This window comes from Miniopterus natalensis, chromosome 19, assembly GCF_054644295.1.
Source record: "Miniopterus natalensis isolate mMinNat1 chromosome 19, mMinNat1.hap1, whole genome shotgun sequence".
NCBI lineage: Eukaryota > Metazoa > Chordata > Mammalia > Chiroptera > Miniopteridae > Miniopterus > Miniopterus natalensis.
The window spans coordinates 21,992,976-22,004,196 of NC_142099.1; the positions used below are offsets into that span (position 1 = coordinate 21,992,976).

At 44.6% G+C, this 11,221-nt stretch overlaps 1 protein-coding gene across 1 annotated transcript in view; it reads right to left on the reverse strand.

Moving 5' to 3' along the window:
* NMNAT2 (nicotinamide nucleotide adenylyltransferase 2) overlaps positions 1-10,875 on the reverse strand; it is a 90,393-nt gene extending 79,518 nt beyond the window's left edge. Inside the window, exon 1 of the mRNA XM_016224597.2 lies at positions 10,791-10,875. Within this exon, the coding sequence (XP_016080083.1) occupies positions 10,791-10,875 (85 nt within the window). The remainder of the gene's footprint in view (positions 1-10,790) is intronic.
* Positions 10,876-11,221: the final 346 nt, after the last annotated feature.

The window sequence follows — 11,221 nt, forward strand, 5'->3', positions numbered from 1 at the left end:
GAATGTCAATCCTTTTTGTAGATGAGAAAGATTAAGCCCCAGAGCAGCTACATACACAGCTTATGCGTCCCCCAGACAGCAAGTGCAAAACTGTGATGAACTCAAATCCTCTGACTCGAGGATTAGAACTATTGCTTCCATACCAGTCGACCTTCAAAGAAACGTGTCCTTCTCTAGGGTGCTCAGATGACTGCAAAGGATCTGGGACCTTCACTATCCTGCTGTGGCTCTTAATTTATTCAGCAAATATTAATCAAGTACTTCCCATGTTCCAGCTTCATTCTAAATACTGGGCATCCAGGACAGAATAACTCAGAGCGGGACAAGATTATGCTCCATTTAGTCAATATTCTTAGAGAAGAGATGTCAATAAACAGGTAAACATCCCCTACACTACGTCAGGGGGTGACAGTGCTGTGAAGGGGTAGGGACAGATATCCACGTGCAACAGAGCAGATAAACTATATTAGAGGTGCCCAGTAATAGCTTGTTAACATGTTACCCACCAACCCCCTCTCTCGCAGTGGGGAGATAGTGCTTCAAATCGTTGAGTGGAGATAGTCCGAAAGGTCTTATTAGACATTTGAATGACAAATACGTTTCAGATTCCCAATCTAGATGCTAGATGCCTGGTTGACATTTTCAGAAGAAAGCACTGGGACAAACAGCCCAAAGTCACAAGGACACAGATTATGCTCATGACCAAGAGCTTTCTAACAAATGAAGCTGTCCAGCAAAGAAACAGACTGGAAATGAGCTCTCTGTCACGAAAAATATCCAATAAGAGACTGGATGTCCTCTGAAGTCTCTTCCAACTGCAAATCTGATTATTTTCTATTCTGTGGAAACTTTTTTAGCCTAAGTCACCATTCATTCCAGTGGGTGATTGTGTGAGGACAGGCACAAAAGTCTGGCCAAAAACCAAGGTTCTCTTGGCAGCCCTCAAAGACAATGAGCAGTCACATGACTGTTGTCCCTAGATCCTTCCAGCAGCAGCAAAAGCTGAGTCTTCTGCAGGGAGATTAGGGGAACAGCCTATTCTAGCCATACCCTGCAGGGCCTACCAAGGGCTCCCATCTAAATAAGATTCTTTGCAGCAAGAATGGGCAGGGTCCTTGCCGGTCACTCTAATCTCACTGGTAGTTAAGCCACGAGCGGCCTCTGTTCAGAACGATTTGATCTGCTTCTTTTTGTAATTGCTCGTGGCTTAATGAGAATAAGATTGTTTTAAGAATTAAAGGAGGCAAGGCAAGGAGAGCACTCAAAACAGTGCCTGGCACAAAGTAACTGCTCAGTGAATGTTATCTCACGTGTTAGTTGATAGTGATTATTTATTGAGGAGGGTGCACAGAATTGGTCACAACACAGGCCCAGAAAAATTCCACGGTGTCAGGGGTATCAGACGACTGCTGTGCCCCATCCAAGGCAGGAAGAGTGTCTATAGTGGTTTCAGTTCCCACAAAGGCCTGTGGGCACGTGCCCACTGGGGCGAGTTCCAGCCTGGGAAGAGGGAAGGGGAGAGGAAGCCGAGAGATCACCTAATTGACCAGCTGGGTGGTTTTTTCCTTCCCCACCCCTTTAATCCCTACAGTCCAAACTACCCCAGACCCATTGTCAAACACAAGGATTCCTCATAGGCAACATTGTGTCTTATTCTTTTTTCCTTTCCCAGCTGTTTCAAATGCAATGTCTTTATGCATTTCTTTTTTTAAAAAATGTTTTTATCACAATAGACTGAAGTAAACAATTTGCATCTAAAAGAAACGTGTAGTGTACATTGCTATGGGTTGTACTGAGTGGGGGATGGAAGCAAGTAAAGGGGATCAAAGCCAGAAAAACAACGTTAAAGCACCCCCCCTTGGCCACGATGGGGAGGGGGTCCCACTAGAGAGACGGTCCTTACCAGCTCCCCACCATTTCTTCCCCACCCACTGTTAGAGCTCCATACAACCACAAATGAAACATGAAGAACCAATCTTAACAAAACAAGTGCAGCTGCGAAGAGCAAATTCCTTACGGAGAAGTCATTCCACCCTGTTTTTATGAATATTCAGAGCCATATGATTTGCCGGGCAAACGAGGATAGTGGGTCTATACATCCCCTAAGGGTTCAGCAGGGAGTTCTTTATACACTACATTTAAATGCAAATGATCACAGAATTGCATGACAATACACTTTGAAAAGTTGATTTAAAACAGCACAAGGCAAGGATTAAGGGACCAATAAGAAGGATTTTATTTTCATTTTCTACAGAGGTTCAAGTCAAGCCAAACAGAAGCCCAAAATTTAAATGCTACTGCAGGAGCCAACCTTGTCACCAAATAGAATTCATTTATGTTCCTCCTCGTATGAAGAAATAGAAGGAAAAAATTCTCTTCATTTTGTTGCTGTTGTTGTTTATCAAAGACAATCAGTATGAGCTTAACTCACACCAAACTGATAATAATACCAGCAAAAGCCCAGAAACCTGACATTCAGCCTGTGCCACACAGAGGATGAATCATATCCTCAGAAATACTGGAAACAGTTTCCAGACCCTTATTCTGATTTGTGAGATACCAGGTTGTTCAGAGCCCCCCAGGTCGGGAACCACTGATGTAGGAACATCTTCTGACACAGACATTCATGGCTTTGAATGACAAGGGATAAAGAGTTGAATGTTGGAAGTCTCGGAAGAATGGCCCATTGTGTCCAGTGGGAGTCCACTGCGGAGGGGAGCTTCAGAGGCCTCCCAAGACGTGAGAGAGATGGGAAAGGCCATACATCCCTTGCTTTAAAGGCAATGCCAATGCTAAAGTGTCACCCGCTGTTGACTGGGTGGAGGCATTAGTATATCACTCAAAGATGGAGATTAGACATTGTTCCTATGCCAGCTTCTGTGCAACTCAAACTGTCAAGCACACAAACCTGAGCCGGGGAGGAGAAAGATCCAGTCTGTAAATAGAGGTCATATAGACAGAGAAGCAGTCATGTGCTAGCTGAAACGGTCTCACCTTGAAACAAGAGGATGTCTGAGATTTGCTTCAAAAGAATATAAGGCAGGGGTGGGGCAGTGGGTAGGGCTATCAATGAATCAAGATTGGCAATGAGTTGAATATTATTGTAGTTGAGTGACAGGTACATTGGGATTCACTATATCATTCTGTTTACTTTTGCATGTGCTTGGAAATTTCCAGAAGAAAAATGACTTTGTTTTTACAGTGGCACCTCGGTTTTTGAATGTACTCCGTTCCAGAAGACGCTTCGAGTTCTGAAATGTTCGAAAACCGAGGGAACAACAACTGACAGCTAGGCCCCAGGATCTTGACCTCAGCAGAAGCCGAGGGGCATGTTCAGCTTCCCAGGTGTGTTTGAAAACCGAAGCATTTCCTTCCAGGCTTAAGGCGTTTGTAACCCGAAATGTTCATCCATGGAGACGTTGGAAAACCGAAGTACCACTGTATTTGACTTTAAAGATTCCACCTGTCCAACTTAAATGTGACAGTGCCCACCTCTGTTGGGGCAAATTCACCACTATAGAGAACAAAACCACTTTGCTGCTCTCCTGGGAGCCCTGGGAAAGGCAGTGCTAATAATAACTATGAGGGGAGGAGCTGGACAAGATAGGAAGAAAGTTCAGAGTTCAGTCCCAAACCAGGACCTTTGAACATGGACAAGAGTTGTTTGGAGCTCTCAACAGAACCCATGTAAAACGTATCAGCACCACAAATAAAGGGAACACTCAGTAAGCTAAGTCTAATAATAGATAAGATAGCACACAATAGGGCCACATCAGAATGTTGCATCATGAACTGGGTAAACACTTAAAGAGGGATACAGATACTGAAGATCGGTCGAAGGAAGATGAGCCCAGATGTTATGAAGAGCAGCACCGGCAATGGATGTCCCGCAGAAGGTGCGGGGCTTGTTAAGCCTAAAGAGAAGATTGGTGAGGAGCACAGAGTAGCTGTCTTCAGCTATTCGAATGCCTTGCAAGTAGAAGACAGATTAGACCTGCTCCATGGATCTCAAGGGAAAGAACTAGGGCCAACACATGGAAGTCTCAGGAAGGCCTATGTCAGCCCAATAGAAGGAACAATCTTGAAAAAAAAGTAAAACCGAGCCAAGTGCTGTTTGGCTCTTTTGCAACATTGTGCGTTCCCTGGAAGCTCTCAGGCAGAGTTTGGACAAACACTTGCGAAGATGTTTAAAAGGGATTTCACGACTGGATGAGTATCTGCATGATTTTCGAAAACACCTTCAAATGGAGATTCTGTGATTTCTGAAGATGAAAACTTCTAATTGACAAACCAAGGTTTTTTTGTTCATTTGTTCAAAGTAGGGTAAATAACACACCAAGCTTCCCTTTGCCAGGTGCCATGGACATAAAATCTTTTTCAAAGTGAAAGTAAATAAAAAGAAATCTTAGCTCCTCTGCCATCCTCAAACAACTTTTGCCTCATGGAGAAACAGTTCCTAGATGTACCACATATCTGACTAAAGCATCCAGGAGACAGTTTTCAGTAATCACTCTCACACATGATTTGCAGGTTCCCACTGTGGATATCTGGGCAGGCTATACTCTGGGATAAGTTTCCACTCTAGGACGCATGAGCCTTCCTACCTTGAGGCAACAATCATCTCATTTTGAGGTCCCTGAGTGTTTGTTATTTGTCCTGTCTTCTGACTCTGTCTTACTTGAATCTGTTTTTCTTTATATCCTGGTTCCCAAATTCTTGTCTGATTTCTGGTCACCTATGTTACCTAAACTTTGAGATTCTGAATATTCCTAACAGTTCAATCATTCATTCATTTGCTAATAATCTCTAGTATCTCCCACATGCCCAGAGCACTGTGCTAGGCACCTTAGGAGATAAGAAAGCCATACAACCCTGGCAAGGACCTACATCTGATAGAGAATATGAAACATGGACAGAAATAGCTACAATCCACAGCACAATGTGCTAAGTGCTATAAGAGAGGTACAAACCAACTGCCACTGGAGTTCAGAAGGAGGTGAGATGCTGCAGAAAAAAGATGTGACTGCAAGAACAGCCTGTAAAAGCCTGATGCAATTGGTATGTTAAATTTTTAAAAATCTTCAAATATTAAGGCATATAAAATATTAGATTGAAAGAAGGAAGTAGCTGTGAATCAGGAAAAGGGTGTTCTGGGGAAATATATCTAATGTTCAACAGCAGAGAAACATCCAACATTAGCCAGAGGGGCTAATCAATGTCCAGCGTGAACCAGACAGGAGAAAACCATCCCCATTGTGAGCATGGCCATTTCCTAAGTCAGCCAGAAAAATGACAATTATGAAATTGGAACTACATTTGCTGCTTAAATGAGTCTTTTTAGAGATTCAGTTTAGACTGAAAAATTGTTCTTTAAAGACTTCCTCTGGGTAATGGACTTCAACTGCACTTTATATTTTTAGAATCCTTTAGATTCACTCCCCATTCGAACCCCAGAGCTAGGTTACATCAGGGGTAGGCAAACGTTTAGTAGACAACCAGATAGTAAACATTTTAGGCTCTCATTCCCTATGGATTCTGTTACAAGTGCTGTTGTAGCATGAAAGTAGACCTAGACGATACACGTGTGAATGAGTGTGCTTGTGTATGAATAAAACTTCATGAACAGTAAAATTTGAATTTCATAACATTTTCATGTGTCACAAAATATTATTCTTCTTTTACATTTTTCTCAATCATTTAAAAATATGAAAATCATTCTAAGCTTGCAAGCCACATTGGGCCAGCAGGCTGTAGAGTTTGCTGACCCCTGGTAAAATCAATCACATTGTTTACAAATGATAAGACAAAGGCTAAAGGAGACTAAGTACACTCTCAAAGCAATAGCAATTTCATTTAATTTCCACATATAGAGAAATAATAAGGCAATAGGAAAAGACTGGGATATTTATCCACTCTTTATAACATGATTCGCAGCATGGGAACATCATATATTATCTATAAACTTCAATTCCCTGGGGCATAACAAGTAAATAATGTTAAAAATGTGCTTAGCAAGATTGGCTCATGGTAAGTGAAGTAATTATGTCTTAGATTTTATTGTCTTTCTTAATTTTAATGGTGGCAATCTCTTAAGTTTACAAAAATTTGCCTTTTTTAAAGATCTTGTAGTTCATGTGATGAACCACACACTGCTAAATATTTATCAGCACATAAATATTTCAAAAGAAATATAAACAGTTATTGATGTAGTTTAATCAGTGTTCCATGGAATGAGGATTCCACCTTTCTATATGTACCAAGATGAAGGGTTGGGGAAATGTAGAAAAATAAAGCATTGGAAAACCCATCTTCACACCCCCAGTAGAATGTCATTTGTTTGAAGCTTTAAAATGATATAATAATAAATCTCAAGGTCATAGAAACCCACAGCTTTATAGTAAGAGCAGAAATATAGTTGTTTGAGACCCCCGAAAGGATTAGAGCCAAAAACAAATGTCAAAAGAAAGGATCTCATGGTCCTTACACTTCAGACAATTAAGCCTGTGGAAAAGAGAGTAGACACACAATCCAATTCTACAAAATCATAGAAAATCACACTAGGGTGAATGGAGTTCACCAAATCTAAAATAGTTGAACATGGAGGGGCTTTAATATGCTTTTAAAATAGGCATTGCAAGCATATTAAACAGTTTTCTGACAGTTCTCTCTATATTGGTAGCAACCCAAATTCATTTTTCATATGATTTCTAGTTGTAGCAATAGGGGTTACATTTCTGATTCCATAAGAAGTAGAGAAAGCCATCTTTATTACCCTTTGAGAGGAACAGAATTGGATCATGTCTCTTTTCAAAAGACCAATGGTTTGAAGCAAAAACATTTTGAAATAGAGAAACTGGTAAATACAGTTATTTTGGAATCATCAAAAAACAGGATACATTTCTGCTGTGATCAATTTTCTCAGTTCCTTTCTTTTTTATGGCAAAACTAATCTGATCAGTTCTTTTTTTACTTTTCTAACTTAACTTGCTATCTGATTTCCCAGTGGTAGATTTATTGACAGATTTAGCAATATAAATACAAAGAGTTATACTGAAATAGAATCTCTAAATACTTAATAACTAAGAATGCACATGTTTTTTTTTTAAAAAAAAAACCAACAAAAAACTAGTGTGAGGTTATCCTCTTATGTAATAAGGTAGATCCATGAAATAAAACATTGTTAGTTGATGGCTTTACTTGGCCAAAAACTTTTATTCATCCCTGAAAACACTTTAATTACAGTAAAGTATATAAGTGTCAAATATCTCTACATAAATATTAATTTTTTTACTATATGTTTCTACAGCCACAAGCAGAAATAATATCAACTCCCCTCTCAAAGTAAAGGGTAAGGTTCATTTAAAAATATTTTACAAATATTGACAACTGTACAAGTACCACTTTAGTGAGATAGTGAGTTTTTAGTTCTGAAGGCCACATCTCTTTTTATCAACAGTCTTTTTTCTTTGGTTAGCAACTGGATTTCAAAACACAGAAGCTCTATTAAAAGTGTCTAACCTCAAAGTTCAGTTTAGGTCTTTTAAATTTTTTCTATTACAAATTTCAGCACCTTAAAGAAAGACTGGTAATTTTATTGCATTAATTATTTCTGTATTGTTGGTGAGAAAATGTAAAAAGCCATTTAAAAGGAGAAAATAGTTTGTGGATAACTGATTTCTTTAGCGATGGGAAAGAGCCCTTAAGGAAATGTGTATTTAGGAACCTCATTTAGTTCATGGCCAATTTGCCTCTCATCTGTTCGTATATGTTTGAAGGAAACAGCGTTCATGGAATTATACAGTCAGCCCATTAGTGAGTACTGTTCCTGCCTTTGGTACAGTGCAAAGGCCTCTGCAAGTGGACTCACAATGTCTCAAGTCGGCCACACACTCTCCACATCACTTAAGCCACTTAAGAAAGTCCCTTAGCCTCTGAACATCCGTTTTCATTTGTAAAACAGAGATAATAGTGCTTTACTTGTAAGTCTGTTACTAGAAATGTGACACAACATATAGGAAAAGGCTTTGTAAACTAGAAACTACTCTACAAAAATAAATTACAGTATTTATCATGCGCTCTAAGATTCCCATAACAGATTGTACAAAAAATAGTTTAATAAGTATTCTGTGTACTTGTTCCCTTTTCACGTGCATGTGTGCTAGATCCTTTATTAGATCATAAGCTCCATAAAGGCCCAGTGAGCATAGCACATACCCTCTTTCCACATTGTTCTCTGGATTACATGTAACTAATGGACAGTCAAAAGGTTTTATTAAGAGGCACTCTCTTCTTCCTCAGTTCCAATAACAAGCAAATAGTCACTATTGTCAAAAGTCTCTTTTCTTATGGTAGGTGAAATAAGCCAGTTAGAGAAAGACAAATATCACATGATCTCACTTATATGTGGAATCTAAGGAACAAAATAAATTGACAAACAAGATAGGACCACAGACATGGAAGCATGAAACAGGCTGACAGATCTCTGAGGGAAGGTGGGAAGGAGGGCGGGAAGAGATTAACCATAGAACTTAAAAGCATATATGCACAGCCCATGGACACAGACAATAGACAGGTGAAGGCCTGGGGTGGGCGGGAGATAGTTAGATGGGGGGGCAAAGGGGGAAATATGGGGGACATTTGTAATACTCTCAACAATAAAATAAAAAAATGTTAAAGTCTCTTTTCATCTATTCTATGTCTAAACCTCCCTATTGTAATCCATGCCAATTTCCACATATTCCATCCTGTGAAGTCAGGAGGAAATAGCAGGTCAGCATTGACTTAATGAAAACCCTTGTCATTGTTACCAAACTCTCTTCAGTTGCAAACCAGAATCCTTGGTTTTCAACCTAAATCTGCCCCTCCTGCAATCCAAAACAAGCAGAGTTAACTGCATCCGAGGCCCCAGGAAGAAAGGAGGAGTGCCTGCTGGCTCACGAAAGACTCCTGGAGCCAAGGAGATACCGAGGAAAGTCTACCCTTGCCTGGGCAACCAAGAGGAAGGAATACAGTACATCAACATAAAATGGCTAGAGAAAATATGGACAGAGACGAAAAGGAGAGGCTGAAGACACCAGAACCAAAAGAAAAGTGAAAGTACAGTGTTCCGAAGGCTCTGATATTCCCTTAGAAGACTGATGAGATGCTCTGGTCCACCCCGACGCTTAACAAAACGTCTGTATTTAACGGGTAAGTTGGCATTCGCTCCTAATAAAACGCTTTAAAACAGCTTAAGGGATGGTGAGGAAGGGATGGCTACCTCTCAGCCTCCCTCGTTGGACCCTCTCAATGTGCCTACCTGATCTGCCCTCGGCTCAAAGTAATTAATTCTGTATCCTTCTAATGAGGTTTTTAATAAGCGGGCCCAGTTCAACGCACCTTTCAGGCTTAAAGAGGAATATGTTTAGTGTAAGCTACCTCTCCCAGGCTTTGCCCTTACGACGTGGCTTTCATTAAAGAGCCCCAGGAGAGCTCAGCAGTCCTCAGGCTCGGGGTAAACACTTGCGCCCCAGCGGGCTCCGGCGCGCCCTGCGTTTCAGCACCGCCGCCTCTGGATAGCGCCCCGCTGGCCGCCCGGGTCGGGCCTCCCACGGTCGGGCATCCATCCCCAGCCCACTCGGTCTCCTCTTCTCCTTTCTCTCAGTGCCAGAAACAAAAAGCAACCCCAACTTCTAACCTCTCCTCGAAGCCTGCTCCCGCGCCCCCCCTCAGGGTCTCCAAGCGCACGCCCGCGCGCCTCCGGGTCCTCCCGGAGCAGCAGCAAAGCCCAGCAAAGCGGCGTGGCTTTACCCACCCGTGCCAGGAGATCTCCGACAGGCGTCGGCCACCTTTCCCTTGCCCCTGCGAATCCCAAACCAGCAGCCAAGAGCCCCCGCTCGCTCCCTCTCTCTCCAAGCTCCAAAGCCTCCAAGATACGAGCGGCTCGAGGATGCGCTTTCCCCGCCCCAAATCGTGTGCGCGTGCACACGCACTCACACCACACACACACACACACACACACACGCTCCTAGACACACCATCTCACGCCGCAAACCTACCGGATGCCATCGCCTCCCTGCAAAGAGCCTCAGCCAACTTGGGTGGTGATCCATCTACACCGGCTCCCGAAGGGTCGCCCTCGGCGGCCGCCCCGGGCCCGCTCCCGGGCAGCGAGTCCCCGCAGCCAAGCCCGAGCTGGCCAGAAACACCCACCCCATTCATTCAGCCATCCACCCCCCGCGGGGCAGACCGGGGTGCACCACCCTCAAACATTTCACCCCCGGGCCGCCCCAGCCATCACCCAGCCCCTAAATGAACGTTCCAGGTGCGTGGTGAGTGTGTGTCGGCGTCTCCGATGCACAGACATCGTTTAACTCCTTCGCGCTTCCCACCCAGCCTGGACAAACAGCGCCTTGTCTCCAAACCCGTCTCCTCTCCTCTCCGCGCCCCCATCCGGATCCTCACCAGCCAAGTGGCCGAACCACCGCACAGCCGCACCCAAGTTCTCCAACCGCCGCCCCCCCTGCGACCCAAACCGACGCTCACTTTCGCCCCTTCCCCTCCCCCACGCCTCGGCCCCCGCGCGAGCCGGGTCTGCGCCCAGCCAGGGACGCCTCGAAAGCGCAGTCTGCGTCCGCTCGGGAAGCCCGGGACGGAGCGGCTGCCCCCCGCCCCCCGCGGCGGGGTCGGCCGGCGCACCCCTCTAAGGGCCACGCCACGCACCCCCCTCCCGGCTCGGCCGCCCCGGAAAACACCGGCGCGGGGAAAGCAGCCGGGCGGCAGCCGCCTCGGGGGTGGGCGGGGGCGCTCACCGAACATCTGAATGTGCCCTTTGGTGATGGGATTGAAGCTGCCGCAGGCGAGCAGGATGACGTGCGTCTTGGTGGTCTCGGTCATGGTCCCCTCGCTGGTCCAGGAGCCGCTTCTCTTTTTGTGTCTCGATGTCTGCGGAGGGAGAAAGGAAGGCGAGGCTCGGGCGCTGGATGCCGTGGACTCCAAGGAGCCGCTCCAGACGCAAAGCGCGTCACTCCCCGCCTCCCCTTAACGCTTGCCTCCCCGGCGAGATCCGAGGCGGCGTTGGTGCCGCTCTGCTCCGTCCTCCCCTTTTCTTTCCAGCGTCTTTCCCGTCTCTGGACCGTCCTTTCTCGCGCCCCCGCCCACCTCACTCCACCAGGCTCCCCGCGTCAGTGTCTGTCCAGGACGGAACCTGGAGCCCGAGTCCAGGAGCCTGACTCCCTGCAGG